This window comes from Enhydra lutris, unplaced genomic scaffold (genome assembly GCF_002288905.1).
Source record: "Enhydra lutris kenyoni isolate GAN:26980312 unplaced genomic scaffold, ASM228890v2 scaffoldscaffold5, whole genome shotgun sequence".
Classification (NCBI taxonomy): Eukaryota; Metazoa; Chordata; class Mammalia; order Carnivora; family Mustelidae; genus Enhydra; species Enhydra lutris.
Window position 1 is genome coordinate 8625075 of NW_019154089.1, and position 20066 is coordinate 8645140.

The window sequence follows — 20066 nt, forward strand, 5'->3', positions numbered from 1 at the left end:
TTAATACTCCATTGTGTGTATATATCACACTTTATTTATCCACTAGTCTGTTGATGGACATTTGGATTGCTTTCACCTAGCTTTGAGCAGTGACAGTATTGTAGCCAATGAGGTTTATCTGAGGTGCGATTGTTGCTAATTGGATTACTTCCACCTTTTGGCTTTTGCAAATAATGCTGATATGAACATGGGTATACAAATACCCTATTTGAGTTCCTCCTTTCATTCTTTTTGAGTATATACCCAGATGTGGAATTGCTGGGAGATAGGGTAATTCTGTGGTTAAAGTTTTGTGAAAATTCCATATTGTTTTCTACAGTGGCTGTTCCATTTTTACATTCTTACCAGAAATGCACAGAATTCTAATTTATCCACATTCTTTCCAATAGTCATTTTCTGTTTTTTTGATAATAGCCATCCTGATGGGTATGAAGTGGTATCTTATTATGGTTTTGATTTGTATTTCACTAATAGCTAGTGTTATTGAGTATGTTTTTATGTGCTTATTGGCTGTGTGTCTGTCTTTTGGAGAAATGCGTGTTAAAAGTGTTGTGCCCATTTTTAAATTAGGTTTGTTGGTTGAAGTATAGGAGTTCTTTACATATTCTAGATACTAATCCTTTATCAGACATATGTTTGGCTGTATTTTTTCCCATTCCATGGGTAGTGTTTTCATTCTGTTGACAGTGTCCTTTGGTACACAGCAGTTTTAATTTTATGTAGTCTAGTTTATTTCTTTTTTCTTTAGTTATCTGTACTTTTGAGTGTCATATCCAGGAAGTCATTGCCAAATTCAGTATCTTAAAGCTTTTACCCTATGTTTTTTCCTAAAATTTTTATAGTGTTAACCCTTCTGTTTGGGTGTTTGATTGATATTTCAGTTTTTCGTGTTTGTAATTAGGCAAGTTCATTCATTCTTGAAAGATCTTTTTTTTAGTCTACGTTAAGCAACTATGGATAATGCAGCTTCTTGTTTCCTCTTTTACTTCCTCCCTTAGTCCTTGATTTTTTTTTTAGTATTTCTGGAATCAAAAGGAGAGACATAAGTAGATCATAGAACAGTGAATTATATCAGACTCAGTTATAAACCTAAAAATTCAGGCATTTTAGATTGGTTAAGAATTGGAAGTTTTCTCCTTTTTTTAGTGACTTCTAATTGAACAAAAATGTTCCCAATCTGACTCTCTGTTAAAATTTCTTATAAAAATGTGAGTATGAAAGAAAAGCCAGTAGATTGCTAAATGAGATAACAGTTGATATGCATTTTTAGATTTACTTGATAAAACAGAAAAAGATACTTAGTCTACATTTAATTAGCAAGGACTCAAACTATGAATTTAATTATTTTTGTATTTTTTTAATTAAAAAAATTTTATTTTTAAGGTCTATAGAAGAAAGCTTTAATCTGTCAGATGAAAGCTGTGGCCCTAACCCAGGAATTGTGAGAAAAAAGAAGATTGCAATTGGGGTAATCTTTTCATTATCCAAAGATGAAGATGAAAATAACAAATTTAATGAATTCTTTTTTTCACATTTTCCTCTCTTTGAAAGCCACATGAACAAACTAAAGAGTGCAATAGAACAGGTAAGCACAGTCATGTTGTTGGTTTGTTTATGTCCTTTATTTTCCTCTGAATCTTATTCTCCTTATTTAGTATTATGTTTATTCATTTGGCAGAAAAATTAACAGCCACAGTTGCAAGTACCCTACAAAGTGCTCTGGAGATGCAAAATAGACTTCAGCTCTTTTCAAGGAGCTTACTGCCTAATATATGTTACAAAGTCATTCATCCATTCATGGCAAGCACTATTCTAGCAAGTGTAGGTAATATGGGAAAAAAGCAACACTCTAGACCTCATGAGGCAGCAAATAAACAAATGAATATATAAGTTTTATTTTATGATTATGATTATTTTTATTTTTACTTTTTTTTTTTTTTTTTTTTTTTTGAGAGAGAGCATGCATGCACAAGCAGAGAGAAAGGCAGAGGAAGAGGGAGAGAGAGAATGTTAAGCAGGCTCCACATCCAGCACAGAACCTCATGCAGGGCTCTGTCTCATGACCCTGAGATCATGACCTGAGCCAAAATCAAGAGTCAGACACTTAACCAATTAAGCCACCTAGGTGCCCCAAATATATGATTTTTGATGATAATAAATGTTGTGGAGAAAAATAAAATGGGTTTATAAGGAATGCTGGATGGAGACATTCTGATTTTTGTTGCCTAGTCATGATGGTTCCTGATAGAATGACATTTGATCCATAGATATGGAAGAAGTGAGATGCAACTATATGAGGGAAGAACTTTCTAGGCAGGGGCAAAGGCCTGTGTCAGGAGTAACCCTGATGCTTGAGCAAAGTAAGGAGGCCAAAGTGGCTGGTTTAGAAGTAACTTCAGATTATGTACACACTTTTAGGATACCATCGCAAGGGCACTGGCATTTACTCTTAAAATGGGAAACCATTGAAGAGTTTCAAGTAGAGGAATGAGAGTATTTATGAGGCTCACTCCTACTGCTTATGAAGAATAGACTTCTAGAGGCAAAGGTGGATGCTATGGGACCAAAATAGGAGACTATTGCAGTGATCCAGTGAGAGATGTTGGATACTCAAACCAGTTAGGTGATAGAATTGATGAGTAGTGGTTGGATTCTGGGTATGTTTTGAAAATAGAGCTAATGAGATTAGTTGATGGACTCAATTGGCGTGTATGAGAAAGAGAACAGTACAGGTTGGCTTGAGATTTTTCACTTGAGCAGTAAGAAGGATGGAGTTGCCAGTAGTAAGATGGAACAGGTTGGGTAGAGGAAAGTCAGGTATTTGTTTGAAAGGCCTTTTGGACATCTAAGTGGTTATATGAGTCTAGAGTTTAGGAGACCAGGCTAGATAGTCATCAGTGCATTGATGATATTTAAAGACATGAAACTGAGGAATAGAAGAAAGGAGAGGAGATCCTACACTTGATCTGTGGAGCATTTCAGCAGTTAAAATTTGAAGAGTTGAGAAAGAACTGCAGAGAGGAATGGAATTGGCCATTCAAGTAATAGGAAAAACAAGAGAGAATACTTTTTTGAGGGGAGCCAAATGAAGAGAAAGATTTAAGAATGTAAGAGTAATAGTTGTGTCTCATGCTGCTGATAGTGGATATGATAAATTTATATACAAGTAAGAAAATTATGAATATAAGATAGAACATAAGAATAACTAAAAAAGACAAGCTCATAGGAAAAGAAGAGGACTTCCTTTTGAGAAGATGTCACATTTGGACTGGATCTTAAAGGATATGTAGGATTTTTTAAACTTAAAGCTTTGAAAATTGGATATAGCTGAATAGCAAGAAAATTGATATACTTGCCACCCAAAAATAACTCTGTAACATTTTGCTTAAAGTCTTCCCAGGCCTTTTCTATGTATATTTTATTTTTACTCGATTGGGATTGTTCTGTGTCCATATTATTTTAATTATGTGCCTATTTTTAAAAACTCATCATTGTTAACATATACACTTCTCATGTCATTGTAAATTGTTCTTAAATATATTTGAGAGGATTTCCTCAAGTAACAGTTTTTCTATTAAGTCATTTTTACTCTTTCATAATTATAACTACACTGTAATTAATACCGTGGTGAAGTTTCCCTATTATTTTTAAGAGATTCCCAGGAAGTTAAAGTAACAAATCATTGGGAATAACTAAATTCTTAATTCCATTGACAGTATACAGAAGGGAAAGGATAGAAGAGGGGTAGTGCGTGGTATGGTTGACAGAATTTATGAGAACCGACCACAAAGAATCTAGAATGCTAGCCAGAAGTTTTGACTTTGTTGTTAAAGCCGTCTCCAAATTGTGCTTTCGGAAGATTAATTTAGCAGTATGTTTTTTTTTTAAGAGAGTAGAATTCAGAAGGCTAGGGAGAGGAAGACCAATTAGAATGGTCTTGAAAACAGGATGCATTTTGGTAACCCAGCAGTAACTAAGTCTCCTCTGCCTCTAGAGAGTACACTGATGTTTGTTATTTACGTTAAATCGTCAGAGGACAAATAGATCATTAGCAGTACATCTTTACTTGAACAAATGAGTAATGGCCATTTTTGCTTTTTTCAGAAGTTAGACCTTGGTGACATTTTCTTCAGTTGGCAGCTGTCCGTTTTTGTAATCAATGTTGCCGAAGTCAATACACATAATATTTAGCTGCGAATGAACTGACATTTTGAGTTACTGGGAGAATGGTTTGAAGTTTTGTATAAAATTTGAAATATTCAGGCAGTATAGAACTCATTATAGATTACTTTTTACATGTTTTAATGCTTTGACCATTTTATAACCAAAAAGCATACATTGCAGTCTTTATAGTTGTTTCAGTATTTGTTCAGCAAGTTTAAAATCTCATTTTGTTACTATAGCTGAAAGATAAAGCTTAATGGATGAGTATCTATATAAATAAACAGAACTTAATTTTTAAAGTTCTATAGCTGTTAATTAGTGATAGAATATCGTAAACAGTGGACCATCCAGAGAAGTTTTCTTTTAGGGTCAGTTTTGACAGTATCATTTATTTGTTTTTTTTTTAAATGAAAATATATGGATTTTGTTTCTCGGTACCTTGGGAATTATTTTGAAGCTTGTGTCACCTTTTGAGATCTATACTGTAATTGTACATTTTTACTGCTGATAAAGTTAAGATTAGTGTTTAGTTCTAGCTAAAGAATATTCACTCCTTTTTTTTTTTTTTTAATAAATTGGGAATCTCAACAGTTTATGAAAACATAAAGTTTCGCATTTACCTTATGAAGCTTTTAGAGGTGCATGAACATGATTTCTGGCCTTAAAGTAGTCTGATCTCTGAAATATATGTTTAAAATTTTTTAAATTGATTTTTAATTACATAAGTAATGCAGAAATCCGTTCTCTTTAAAATGTCTTAAAAAAGTTCTTTTTGACATTCACATCCTAATCCTGATCCACTTTTTGTCTCTCTAAAGCAAAGCCTCTCAACCTTGGCTAAATATGTTTTTAATAAAGAAAATATTATTAATAGCTTGAGATACTTTTCAGTAGAATCCTGATGTTTTAGATTTTTAAAAAGGTTTACTTAACGAGCTATTCTCTGTGAAAATGCTAGATGAAAATGCCATTGTTACTGAGTTATTGTATCTTGCTCTGTATGTTAAAAAAAACAAAAACAAAAACAGAAAATGGTAGTTTTATGTAACCCAGAAACTGTTAATATCAGTTTTTTTTTTTAATGTTAGTATTCTGCCATTTGACAGTTTCAGTAAGAGATTTAACATTTAAAAAATTTGAATTTTGTTATAACTGTTAATGATCAAAGGTGCAAAAAAGAAAGCCTCTGTAAATGTATGTACCTTCTTTACATGATGGTAGAGTGTTGTGGAAATAAGTGATTTTGTCCTTCACTTTTTTTTTCTCCCATTTTTTGCTTGTGATCAGTGTAAGAATTAACTATTTCATTGCTTCCAAGGCTATGAAAATGAGCCGGAGATCAGCTGATGCCAATCAGAGGAGTTTGGCATATAATCGAATAGTTGATGCCCTAAATGAATTCAGGTACATATTCTCTAGCTTTTCATAATTTAGAGTTGTCTAGTAGTGTACACAGGAAGATTTATTTTTTTTTAGGTTTTTCTGATAAAATTATTTAAATTTCTTGGTCCCACGGACAAGAGAAGGTATAATTCACTAGGCCACTGGCTTCTGTTATTAAGTATCACTTGTTTTAGGGATTCAAGCATATTTGGGATTCATCAGGGGGCATGGTTTTAGTACCAAAGCATTACAGAAACAAATATGACTAGAGGAGGGAGACCCTTGTTCCCCAGAAACATGCTTTGTCCTCTCTCTTGGGTTAAGTGTACCACTTAAGGTTTATTATTACCAGTAGTTTATGTATCTCATTTTTTAGAAAAACGGGCTACGTATTTGTTGTGGTCCCATATTGGGGCAGAGATCTGCTGGATTGTTTCTTTAAATGGACTGTTACATTTTGGATTGAGAGTCTGTTTTAGCTTGTACTATTTCAGGATTGTTATGATGAAACTTTAGGCATGTCATACACAACCAGACACTCAGACACACACGGATACACACACATCTTTTGTTAATGGAGATGACTAAGGAGTGGGGTGTCTAGTAAATTTGACAGTAAGGGAAAACCTATGTTTGTTTTCAACTTTGCTTGTTTTTTATTTTTCATTTTCCTCATACTATGTTAGATAAACCACAGTGGAAGTAAATCTGGTGTCTTTTTTTTTTTTTTTAACTTCTCTCAAAATGAGAGACTGTATTGCCTCAATAATGTTCTGTGTGATTTTTGAAATTGAGTTATAGAGAAGTATTAAGTGGAAATTGCATGGTTAAAAATAACCTAACCAATATGGAGTATTTTATCATGTTTTTAATTTATTTAAGTTGAAAACGTTTACTTTGTGGCTATTGTGTAATAATTATCCACTGGACTCAATTATTGAGAAAGATAAAATTTACTAGTCATTCACCTTTTATTTACTATAATTTTTAGGATAAAGGTATTAAAAGTAAGCTTAAAAATCTTCCATTTTTGGGGCGCCTGGGTGGCTCAGTGGGTTAAAAGCCTCTGCCTTCGGCTCAGGTCATGATCCCAGGGTCCTGGGATCGAGCCCCGCATCCGGCTCTCTGCTCAGCGGGGAGCCTGCTTCCTCCTCTCTCTTTCTCTGTCTGCCTCTCTGCCTACTTGTGATCTCTGTCAAATAAATAAATAAAATCTTTAAAAAAAAAAATCTTCCATTTTTGTTCAGTAAACTCAGTGATGAGGGGAATAGAAAAACAAATTAGAGAAATCAGTTTTTCGTTTTTGGTCTTGGAAGGAAATAATTTGCACAAATGCAAATTATATTGGAACTGATGTTTCTGCTATTTTTATATTTTAGCATGTTAACTTCAGGCCTATCCTATGTTACTGAATGAACCATACTAACAAATACTGTAATAAAGTATTAAAATTTTTTTATAGTTGTAAAAATACCCACATAACATTAAATTTAACGTCTTAACCATTTTTAAGTGTACAGTTCAGTAGTGTTAAATTTTATTACAAAACTCCAGAACTTTTTCATCTTGCAACACTGAAACTACATGCACTGAATACTAATTCAGTAATAAAGTATTTTTAATCAGTGTGTTTCTTCAGTTCATTGGCATCATTGCTCTTTATATATGAATTATATGTAGAATTATTCATAATTTGTTCATACCTGTACCTTAAGAATTCAGATTGTTTGGAGAAAGACAACTATCATATGATCTCCCTGATATGAGGAAGTGGAGATGGAACGTGGGGGGTTTGGGGGGTAGGAAAAGAATAAATGAAACAAGATGGGATCAGGAGGGAGACAAACCATAAGAGACTCTTAATCTCACAAAACAAACTGAGGGTTGCGGGGGTGGGGGGATGTAGGGAGAGGGTGGTGGGGTTATGGACATTGGGGAGGGTATGTGCTATGGTGAGTGCTGTGAAGTGTGTAAACCTGACGATTCACAGACCTGTGCCCCTGGGGCTAATAATACATTACATGTTAATTAAAAAATAAAAAAGAATTCAAATTGTTATCTTTCAGGTGCTGTTTATAATTAAAACATTATAATAAATGTTTCTTAAAGATGAAGTATATGGAAAATAAAAATTATTCCCTCAGCATTTCTTGATGGAATTTAGAACAATTTTTTAAAAAGATTTATTTATTTTATTTTAAAGCGAGAGCACGCGCACACATGCCATGTGTGCACATAATTGGGGGGGTTAGGGGGAGAGGGATTGAGAGAATCTCAAGCTGACTGTGTGCTGAGTGCTGAGCTGGACGCGGGGCTCCATCTCACAACCTTGACTGAGATCATGACCTGATCCGAAATCAAGAGTTGGACACTTAACTGTTCAAGCTGCCCAGGTGCTCCACAGTAGTTCTTAAAGTTAGGTAGTAGGAGCCCTCCAACTCTGTTCTTCCCCTTCATTTTATGTTGGTTATTATGCGTCTTTTTGCCTCTTCATATAAACTTTAGAATCACTTTGTTAATATCTGCAAAATAACTCACTGTGATTTTGATTGAGATTGTATTGAATTTCTAGGTCATATTGGGAAAAAGTGGCATCTTAGCAATAGAGTCTTCCTATACATGAACAGGGAATATCTCTCCATTTATTTAGGTATTCTTTAATTCCTTAAATCAGAGTTTTTTTATGTTTCTTTTTTTTCTATAGATCTTATACTTTTGATGGGGAGGAGAGAGGGGCAGAGGAAAAGAGAGAATTTTAAGCACACTCTACGTCCCAGTGCCTAACCCTGACACAGGGCTTGATCTCATGACCCAAGCCAGAATCATGAATTGGGTACTTAACTGACTGACCCAACCAGATGCTCCAGATCTTGTACATTTTTAAAGATTATTACCTAAGTATTTCAGGGTGAGGGTTTTTTTGGTATTAACATAAATGATACTGTGTTTATAATTTCAAATTTCAACTGTTTGTTGCTGGGATATAAGAAAGCAATGAACTTTTGTATATATGTGTATATATTTTTTGAAGTATAGTTGACATCCAGTGTTACATTAGTTTCATGTGTACATCATCATGATATGACAGTTCTACATATTACTCACTGTTCACCATGATAAGGTAGTCACATCAATGCTATCAGCAATATTATTGGCTATACTCCTATGCTGTACTTTTCATCTTTGAGACCTTTTTATTTGTAACTTTAAATTGGCTCTTCTTAACCACTTCACCTATTTCAACCATCTCCCCACATGTGGCATCTCCCCTCTGTGGCAACCACCAGTTTATTTTCTATTTATGAGTTTGTTTCTGTCTGTTCATTTATTATTTTTTTTTTTTTAGATTTTACTTATAAGTGAAATCATGCATACTTTTCTGATTTATTTCATTTTGCCTAACACTCTCTAGGTCCATCCATGTGTCCCTGACCTTTGTATAGTAACCTTAGCTGTGACCTTGCTGTAATCACTTGTTAATTCCAGCAGAGTTTTGGGTGTTGGTTTTTTCTTCCGTTCCCTTCCTTTCTCCTTCTCCTCCCTTCCCTGCCCTTCCCCATCCCCTCCCTGCTTCCCCTCCTCTCCCCTATTCTCCTTCTTCCCTCCCTTCTTCCCTTCCCTGCTTCCCCTCTTCCTCTCCTATCCTTTCCTTTTTTTTTTTTAAATAGAGCATGAGCATTTCAGGGTGGGGGTGTAGAGGGAGAGGTAGAGAGGATCTTAAGTAATCCCTATACCCAGCACAGAGACCTTCAACAGGGGCCTGATCTCACAACCCTGATACTGTGACTTGAGGCAAAATCAAGAGTACAACTCTCAAGCAGCTGAGCCACCCAGGCGCCCCTCCCTTGTACCGTATTTTAGTGGGAAAACTTCAAGTTCCTCACGATTAAGCATGGTATTAATGGTAACTTGTTGTAGATAGCCTTTATCAAGGTAAAGAAGTTTCCTTCGGGGTGCCTGTGTGTGGCTCAGTTGGTTAAGTGTTTGCCTTCCACTTGGGTTCTGATCCTAGTATCCCTCAGCAGGGTTCTGCTTCTCCTTCTCCCTTTGTGCTCTCTCTCTTTCAAGTAAACAAAGTCTTAAAAAAAAAAAAGTCTTCTTTATTTCTAGTTTGATGAGAGTTATTAATTACTGATTTAATTTTTTAAATAAGTATAGGACTCTCCAGGTTATCTTTGTCTTATATAATTTTTGGTACTTCTCTGTCTCTCAGGGACCATTAGAGTCAATAAATTGGTGGCCATAGGATTTATTTTTGCTTAATTATCCTGTAATTGTTTATCACTTAGTAGTAATGACCCATCTTTCATTTCTTGTGTCAGTAATTTGTGTCATTTCTCTTTTTTCTTGCTTATGTTGGATAGAAGTTTATTACTTTTATTTATCTTTTCAAAGAATTAGGTTTAGTCTTGTTGACTTTTAATCTGTTGATATTCTCTTTTCAATTCCAGTGATTCCTGATCTAATTTTTTTTTTTTTAAAGATTTTATTTATTTATTTGTCAGAGAGAGAGAGAGAGTGAGAGTGAGCACAAGCAGATAGAGTGGCAGGCAGAGACAGAGGGAGAAGCAGGCTCCCTGCTGAGCAAGGAGCCCGATGTGGGACTCGATCCCAGGACGCTGGGATCATGACCTGAGCCGAAGGCAGCGGCTTAACCCACTGAGCCACCCAGGCGTCCCTCTGATCTAATTTTTAATACTTCTTTTCTTCTACTTGCTTTAGGTTTATGTTGCTCATCTTTCTCTCGTTTCCCAAAATTGTTTTCAGATGTTTCTTCTTCTTGAATATATGCATTAAGTTCTGTAAATTACCCTATATGCACTGCTTTTGTTCCATACCACAAATTTTGTTAAATCGAATCTTCTTTTAGTTCAAAATATTTCCATCTCTTTCCATCTCTTTGCTTACATTGCTTATATGGTCTTACATGTTAATCTACTTTATTTAGTATATTTAGAGCTGTACATTTAGAACCATTTACATAGCAATCATGGTTATTTCCTTATCTGATAATAAAAATCTGTGTCTTAAATCTGAGTTTGATTCTGATGCTTTGTTTCTTCAGACTGTGTTTTTATTGTCTTTTAGCAGTATTTTGTTGAAATGGTCCGGTGGTGAGGTGTTGGGCATGGGGGAGGAAGTATTCTATAATCTTGTGATCAAATCGTAGTTTTTTTTAATGAGCTTGAATTCCTGGATTTTGACCTTCAGAAGGGTTTCTTGGTCTTTATTTTGCTCCTAATACATGATTGTGGAAGGCCAGTAACAATTGAGTTGTCTAAATGCCCATTTCTTAGGTCAGATAAGACGCTAGTATAGTTGGACTTGGACTCTTGGAGGGCAGATGTTTGTTTTGGAGAATGCCCTCGGTGTACTTAAAAATTGTTAGAATTCCTCCCTATCTGAAACACAAAAGGATGTTTCTTTGATCCTCATTGTGGAAATCTGATGGTACTCCCTTAAAGTGTGGCAGTCTTCCTAAGACTGGTACCCAAGGAGGTTTTTTTTTTTTTTTTTTAAGATTTTATTTATTTGACAGAGATCACAAGTAGAGAGAGAGAGAGAAAGAGAGAGAGCAGGAAGCAGGTTCCCTGCCTAGCAGAGAGCCCGATGTGGGCCTCGATCCTGGGACCCTGAGATCATGACCTGAGCTGAAAGGCAGAGACTTAACCCACTGAGCCACCCAGGCAGCCCCCCAAGGAGTTTTTTAATCATTCAGTGGTAGTTCATATTTATTGTGCCACCAAATTCATCAGTTACTTTTTAAGTGTTCCTACCAGTTATTGGCCTACCAGTTACAGAAGCATTTGCTTCAGGAAAGGTGGTCTTAGCTATGATTCTTGTTTAGTTTTAGGGGTGATGTTTTACCCTCAGACCTCAATTCTGTGATGTAGCTAAGAAAAGTCATTGATTTTCAGTTTGTTCAGCCTTTTTCTTTTGAGTAAAGTGATGAGATGACTTCCAGGCTCTTTACATTTTGGCTAGGATTGGAAGTTCAGATATTTTTTAATCAATATTTTTATGTAAGAGTACACTGAATTGAAATAGAATTGGAATACTTCCATTTAGTTAAAACTCAAATTGATTTTGTTTGGAAGTTAAATTATATTAAATACCACTGATTACAAAGAAAAATATGGTGCTGAGCTAATAACCAGGCAAACATAATGAAAACTGTTTCCCAAACTCCTAGAGGTCTAGAGCCTTGCATTTTTATTTCACAGTCTGTTTGGGAATTACTAGCTTAAACTGTTTTCAAGGAGAAAAATTGCCAAACCTATACTACTACAATGCTAGGTATACTTGCTATCCTGCATTGTACAGCAGTTTCAGCTGTACAGCCCTGAGAGAGGATGTCCGAGTCAGCATTTGAGAATAATTTTACTTTGAAATAATGAGTTTCTGGGCTTAGAAATTCTTCAGAGAGATTATATGCAGTGGGAAAAGTTCTTATGTTTCATTGGAACCAAGACATGTTGAACCTAATACCATATTAAGTTAAAACATTATTAGCTGGGTACAGTGGTTTTTTATGTATTTCTCATAGTTTATGACAGCTTTGCTCTTCACACATTCCCTTGTAGCCTAGTTCGTCTGTATTTACATAGCTGGAAAGTTTTACTTTAACTGCATAACCCAGAAAAAGAATTCTAGAGTGATTTCTCTTTGAGATACCTATAAACTATGCCTTTGTCATGGAAATGAGTGGTTTTGAGAAGTATGAAAAGTTTTAATCTTTTCAATTTCTTTTTCTTTCTTTTTTTTTTTTTTTTTAAAGATTTTATTTATTTATTTGACAGACAGAGATCACAAGTAAGCAGAGAGACAGGCAGAGAGAGAGAGGAGGAAGCAGGCTCCCTGCAGAGCAGAGAGCCCGATGTGGGGCTCGATCCCAGGACCCTGGGATCATGACCTGAGCTGAAGGCAGAGGCTTTAACCCACTGAGCCACCCAGGCGCCCCTAATCTTTTCAATTTCTAAATTTAATCTGTAGTTTCCCTGAAAGTTCAACCAAAGATTCTTAAGAGGTTTGCTTTTCCTCAAGTGGATAACTTTAAAAGAAATGTGCTATGAATGATTGGGTATTTTGTTAATAATATTTTAAATTTTTTATTGTTTTATTTGTATTGTTCAGTTGACTTTAGACTGGAATTATTACAAATATGTGTTTGAATAATTCTTTTTGCTTATATGCCTTAAAGAATTCTGCAGTATTCTGAGTTTCACATTTTGCAGTATTACAAAGCAGTCAATACTTGCCCGTGCACTTGGAAATGTTACTTTCCGTTATTGGATTGATAGTTTCTTCTCTGCAGTCACAGACGTTGTGGAAAAAGGCCAAGTGTCCCTATTTGAGGTCTGAGGAAACTGTCATCATAGATCCAGCTGAGGTTACCAGCATAGTAAATATTGTCATAAAATTCATTCCTAGTAGAATACCTATGAATTAATTGGCATGTTATTAGGTAATCTATATGGCCTAGCTTTAGAATTTTAATATTGCCTGAATTTACAGTATGTATGAGTTATAAAATCATTGCAAATGTGTGATTGTGTACCTTTCCTTTTATACTAGTTTGATTATTTTACTTCAGTTACTATACAGATATGAAAGACTAAGTCAGTTAAGCTTTCTTACATAATCTTAAAAATACTTTTTAAGGGGCGCCTGGGTGGCTCAGTGGGTTAAATGTCTCACTTTACTTCAGGGTGTGATTTCAGGGTGTGACATGGGATTGAGCCCCCTGTCAGGCTCCACCCTCAGTGGGGAGTCTGCTTCTCCCTGTCCCTCTGCCCTCCCCCATAAATAAATAAAACTTAAATACTTTATAAACTTTAAAGGTCTGTCAGTAGAAGTACTTCAATATATACATTTGATCCTCATTATGTACAGTTTGTGTATTTGTGAATTCACCTACTTGCTGAAATTTATTTATAGCCTCAAACTATGCTCACAGTGATTTTATGATCATTTGTAACAAGTGCAGAGCAGTGAAAAATTGGAATAGCCGGATACATTTCTAGATGAGTTGAAAAAAACAGTGCTCTGCCTTCTTGTTTCAGAACTTACTCTGTTAACAAGTATCCGACTGAAATGTATTTTGTGGCTGGGTTTCTTTTCACACTTTACACTTTTTTGTTGTTTAAGATTGCTTTTATTTATTTATTTTTTATTAACATATAATAGATTGTTTGTTTCAGGGATACAGGTCTGTGATTCATCAGTCTTATACAATTCATGGCACTCACCATAGCACATACCCTCCCCAGTGTCCATCACTCAGCCATGGCATCCCTCCCACCCCATCCTCTCCAGCAACCCTCAGTTTGTTTCCTAAGATTAAGAGTCTCTTATGGTTTGTCTCCCTCTCTGGCTTCACCTTGTTTCATTTTTTCCTCCCTTCCCCTCTGATCTCTGTCCTATTTCTCAAATTCCTCATAGCAGCAAGATCATATGATAATTCTTTTTCTCTGACTGACTTATTTTGTCTAGCATAATACCCTCTAGTTCCATCCATGTCATTGCAAATGGCAAGATTTCATTTTTTTGATGGCTGCAGAATATTTGTGTATGTGTGTATACACACACACACATATATACACTGCAACTTCTTTATCCGTTTTTCTATTGATGGACATCTAGGCTCTTTCCATAGTTTGGATATTGCAGACATTGCTGGTATAAACATTGGGGTGCGTGTGCCCCATCAGATCACTACATTTGTATCTTTGGGGTAAATACCCAGTAGTGTGATTGCTAGATCCTATGGTAGCTCTATTTTCAACTTTTTGATGAACTTCCATACTGTTTTCCAGAGTGTCTGCACCAGCTTGCATTTCCACCAACAGTGTAGGAGGGTTCCCCTTTTTCCACATCCTCGCCACATCTGTCGATTCCTGATTTAATATTTTAGCCATTCTGACTGGTGTGAGGTGGTATCTTATGGAGGTTTTGGTTCGTATTTCCCTGATGCTGAGTGATGTTGAGCACTTTTTCATGTGTCTGTTGGCCATTTGGATGTTGTCTTTGCAGAAATGTCTGTTCATGTCTTTTGACCATTTCTTGATTGGATTATTTATTCTTTGGGTGTTGAGTTTGATAAGGTCTTTACAGATTTTGGACTAGCCCTTTATCTGGTATGTCATTTCCAAATATCTTCTCACATTCTGTCAGTTGTCTTTTGGTTTTGTTGACTGTTTCCTTTGCTGTGCAAAAGCTTTTTATCTTGTTGAAGCCTCAGTAGTTCATTTTCGCCCTTATTTCTCTTGCCTTTGGTGATGTTTCTAGGAAGAACTTGCTAGTCAAAGATTGTTGCCTGTGTTCTTCCTAAGGATTTTCATGGATTCCTGTCTCATATTTAGGTCTTTCATCCATTTTCAGTCTACTTTTGTGTGTGGTGTAAGAAAATGGTCCAGTTTCATTTTTCCGTTGTCCAGTTTTCCCAACACCATTTGTTGAAGAGACTGTCTTTTTTCCATTGGACATTCTTTCCTTCTTTGTCGAAGATCAGTTGACCGTAGAGTTAAGGGTCCATTTCTGGGCACTCTGTTCTGTTCCATTGATCTAGGTGTCTGATTTTGGACCAGTACTGTTCTGTCTTGATGATTACAGCTTTGTAATAGAGCTCAAAGTCCAGAATTATGATGTCACCAACTTTGGTTTTCTTTTTCAACATTCCTTTGGCTGTTCGGGGTCTTTTCTAGTTACATAGAAATGTTAAGATTATTTGTTCCATTTTGTTGAGAAAAGTTGATGATATTTTGATAGAGATTGCAATGAGTGTAGATTGCTCTAGGTAGCACAGACAATTTCACAATATTTATTGCAATCCATGAGCATGGAACGGTTTTCCATTTCTTTATGTCTTAATTTCTTTTCATGAATATTCTATAGTTTTCTGAGTACAGATTCTTTGCCTCTTTGGTTAGGTTTATTTCTAGGTGTCTTATGGTTTGGGGTGCAGTTGTAAATGGGATCAACTCTTTAATTTCTCCTTCCTCTGTCTCAGTTAGTGTATAGAAATGCAACTGATTTCAGTGCATTGATTTTATATCCTGACACTTTACTGAATTCCTGTATGAGTTGAATCAGTTTTGGGGGTAGAGTCATTTGGGATTTCCTCGTAAAGTATTATATCACCTGCAAAGAGTGAGCGTTTGATGACTTCTTTGCTGATTCAGATGCCTTTTATTTGTTCTTGTTGTCGGATTGCTGAGGCTAGGACTTCTAGTACTACATTGAATAGCAGTGGGGATAGTGGGCATCCCCTAAGGCTGTGTTCCTGACCTTATGGGAAAAGCTCTGTTTTCCCCATTGAGAATGCTATTCGTTGTGGGTTTTTCATACATGGCTTTCATAATACTGAGGTATGTACCTTCTGTCTCTACACTGTGAAGAGTTGTAATTAAGAAGAGATGCTGTACTTTGTCAGATGCTTTTTCTGCATCTATTGAGAGTATCATTTGGTTCTTGTTCTTTCTTTCATTAATGTATCACATTGATTTGTGGATGTTGAACCAACCTTGCAACCCAGGAGTAAATCCTACGGGGTCGTGGTGAATAATCCTTTTAATGTACTGTTGCTCCTGTTGGCTAGTATTTTGGTGAGAATTTTTGTATCCATGTTCATCAGGGATATTAGTCTGTGATTCTCTTTTTCTGTTTTTGGAATCAAGGTAATGCTGGCCTCATAAAATGAGTTTGGAAGTTTTCCTTCCATTTCTATTTTTTGGAATAGTTTCAGGAGGCTAGGTATTAATTCTTCTTTAAATGTTTGGTAGAATTCCCCTGGAAGCCTTCTGGCCCTGGGCTCCTATTTGTTGGGAGATTTTTTATTAACAATATGCTTCAGTTTCCTTACTGTTTATTGGTCTGTTCTGGTTTTCTCTTTCTTCCTGGTTCAGTTTTGGTCGTTTATACGTCTCTAGGAATGCATCCATTTCTTCCCAATTGTCCAATTTGCTGGTGTGTAGTTGCTGATAATGTGATCTTATAACTGTTTGTATTTCTTTGGTTGGTTGGTTGTGATCTCTCCTCTTTCATTCATGATTTTATTAATTTGGGTCCTTTGTCTTTTCTTTTTGATAAGTCTGGCCAGGGATTTATCAGTCTTAGTAATTCTTTCAAAGAAAATATGCAGGGAATGATCCTAATCTTTTGGTACCAGTTGAGACCTGATTTGTGACCCAGGATGTGATCTGTTCTGGAGAATGTTCCATGTGCACTAGAGAGGAATGGGTATTCTGTTGCTTTCGGATGGAATGTTCTGAATGTATCTGTGATGTCCTTCTGGTCCATTGTGTCATTTAAAGCCTTTATTTGATCTTTTGCTTAGATGATCTGTCCATTTCAGGGGGGATTGTTAAAGTCCCATACTATCATTGTATAATTGTTGATGTGTTTCTTTGATTTTGTTATTAATTGGCTTACATAATTGCTGCTCCTATGTTTGGGGCATAAATATTTAAAATTATTAAATCTTGATGGATAGAACGTTTAAGTATGATATCTCTTAAACTCTTATTATAGTCTTTGGTTTAAAATCTAATTTGTTTTAAGGATTCCCATCCCAGCTTTCTTTTGATGTCTGTTAGCATGGTAAATTGTTTTACACCCCCTCTCTTTAAATCTGGAGGTGTCTTTGAGTCTAAAATGAGTTTCTTAGAGACAGCATTATCGATGGGCCTTTGATTGGGGCATTTAGCCCATTTACATTCAGGGTAACTATTGAAAGATATGCATTTTGTGCCATTGTATTGCCTGTAAGGTGACTGAGACTGTTATTGTCTCTGTTCCATTCTATTCTATATTACTTTTAGGCTCTCTCTTTGCTTTGGTGGACCCCTTTCAATATTTGCTTAGGGCTGGTTTGGTGTTCACAAATTCTTTTAGCTTTGTGTGTGTGTGGTTTTTTTTTGTTTGTTTTGGTTTGGTTTGGTTTGGTTTTTTGTCGTGGGAGCTTTTTAATCTATCTTTCTATTTCCACTGACACCCTAGGTGGATATAGTATTCTTGGCTGCATATTTTTCTTATTTAGTGCTCTGAACATATCATGCCAGTCCTTTCTGGGCCGCCAGGTCTCTGTGGATAGGTCTGCTGCCAATCTAATGTTTTTATTTTTATAGGTTACAGACCTTTTGTCCCGAGCTGCTTTCAGGATTTTCTCTCTCTCTCTCTCTCTCTCTTTTTTTTTAAAGATTTTATTTATTTATTTGACAGAGATCACAAGCAGGCAGAGAAGCAGGTAGAGAGAGAGAGGAAGGGAAGCAGGCTCCGTGCTGAGCAGAGAGCCTGATGTGGGGTTTGATTCCAGGACCCTGAGATCATGACCTGAGCTGAAGGCAGAGGCTTTAACCCACTGAGCCACCCAGGCACCCCAGGATTTTCTCTTTTTCACTGAAACTTTTAAGTTTTACTATTAAATGACGGGGTTGACCTATTTTTAATAATTTTGAGGGGATTTTGATGCCTGTTTCCTTCCCCAAATTAGGGAAGTTCTTTGCTATAATTTGCTCCAATATACCTTCTGCCCCCTTCTCTCTTCTTCTTTTAGGATCCCATTATTCTAATATTTTGTCTTCTGGTATCACTTATCTCTCAGATTCTCCCCTCGTGATGCAGTAGTTTTTCATCCTCTTTTTCTCAGCTTCTTTATTCTCCATCATTTGGTCTTCTAGATCACTAATTCTCTCTTCTGCCTCATTTATCCTAGCAGAGCCTCCATTTTTTTTTTTAAGATTTTTTATTTATTTATTTGACAGAGAGATCACAAGGAGGCAGAGAGGCAGGCAGAGAGAGAGGGGGGGAGGCAGGCTCCCTGCCTAGCAGAGATCCCAATGCGGGGCTCGATCCCAGGACCCTGAGATCATGACCCGAGCCGAAGGCAGAGTTTTTAACCCACTGAGCCACCCAGGCGCCCCAAGCCTCCATTTTTTATTGCACCTCATTAATAGCCTTTTTGATTTCGACTTGGTTAGATTTTACTACTTTTATTTCTCTCGAAAGGGATTCTTTAGTATCGTCTATGCTTTTTTCAGGCCCAGCTAGTATCTTTATAATTGTTATTTTAAACTTTAGTTCCAACATCTTACTAATGTTCATATTGATTAGGTCCCTGGCAGTACCACCTCTTATTCTTTTTTCTGAGGTGAGTTTTTCCATTTTGTTGTCATATCCATAGAAGAAGAGATGAATGAGAGAACAAAATGTTAAAAGGGTAACAATGGCCCCAGAAAAATGTACACTAAACAAATCAGGAGAGATCTGAAACATGAGGGAAAAGAAAGGGAAAAAGAAAAAAAAAAAGAAAGAATATGATCAGGCCGGTGAATAGAACAGAGCTACACACTAGATTTTGGGTATATTTTGCTCTGTTAGAAGAAACTGTGTTCTAAAATTTTAAAGAGAAACTTATATACATATAAAAATAAGGGTAAATATGATGAAAGGATGGAATATGACTGTAAAGATGAAAATTAAAAAATATTTAAAAAGAAATTGATAGGATCTTGGTTGGAGAAAGAAAACAATTTTTAAAAAAATGTTAAAAAAAAAAAGAGAGAATGTTATCATGCAGGAGATTTGAACAAAGCCATACACTAGATTTAGGAATTCAGTGTTTATTTTGGTCATTTAGAAGAAACTGTATTCCAAAACTTTAAAGAAAGAAAAATAATGTATATACAGGTTTTTCATACACACACACACACACACACACACACACACACAGTTAAATACGATGAAGGGATAGACTATGACTGTAAAAATTAAAATGAAAAGAAGATTTTTAAAAAGGAATTTATAAGATAAGATGTTGGTTGAACAACTCAAGAAAATAGAAAAAGAACAAAATAAAAATTTAAAAATTAACTTTGAAAAAAGAATCATGGGGGAAGAAACCATGAATTCTATGTGCTGTATTCCCCTAGCACTGTAGTTTTGCAGTTCTCATTGACTGGATAGACTTTCTTTTGGCTGGATGTTCTTGCTGATCTTCTGGTGGAGGTACCTCTTACAGTGATCCTCATATATCTTTGTCCCAGGCGGAATTGCATTGCCCTTTCCTGGGGACAGGCTAAGTAATCTGCTCGGGTTTGCTCTTGCAGCTTTTGTTCCATGGAAGCTTTCTGTACAGCTTTGGAGGACGAGAATGAAAATGGCGGCCTCCCAGTTTCTGGCCCCAGAGGAGCCGAAAACTTGGGGCCAGTGCCCTTCCGTCAGCTCTCAGAGAAAACCAGTCAATCATGCCTCCGGCCACACTCCTTGCTCACCTCGCCTGTGTCTGAGCATTTCTTTCTCTGGCACACAACCCTGTCTGGAGTTTCCAAACCCAGCAAATTCCTGCAGTGCACTCCCATGCCACTCCTCCCAGGGCGAAGAAGGGGAATCTCCTGGATCTGCTGCTTGTTGGGTCCCTGCTCAATGAGTAGTGGCCCAGCTGTGCCACAGATCATGGTTTATGGCAACCCCTAGCTGGCAGCCCTCTCCTTGGCTGCAGCTTTGCTCTGATACTTGGGAGC

The 20066-nt window shown here is 36.3% G+C and overlaps 1 protein-coding gene across 3 annotated transcripts in view; it reads left to right on the forward strand.

Annotated features, from left to right (window-relative positions):
- LOC111140883 (folliculin interacting protein 1) overlaps positions 1-20066 on the forward strand; it is a 156004-nt gene that overhangs the window by 99050 nt on the left and 36888 nt on the right. For all 3 annotated transcript variants that reach the window (XM_022493127.1, XM_022493128.1, XM_022493129.1), the window contains 2 exons: positions 1384-1585; positions 5483-5568. In XM_022493127.1, coding sequence (XP_022348835.1) covers positions 1384-1585; positions 5483-5568 — 288 coding nt within the window. The remainder of the gene's footprint in view (positions 1-1383; positions 1586-5482; positions 5569-20066) is intronic.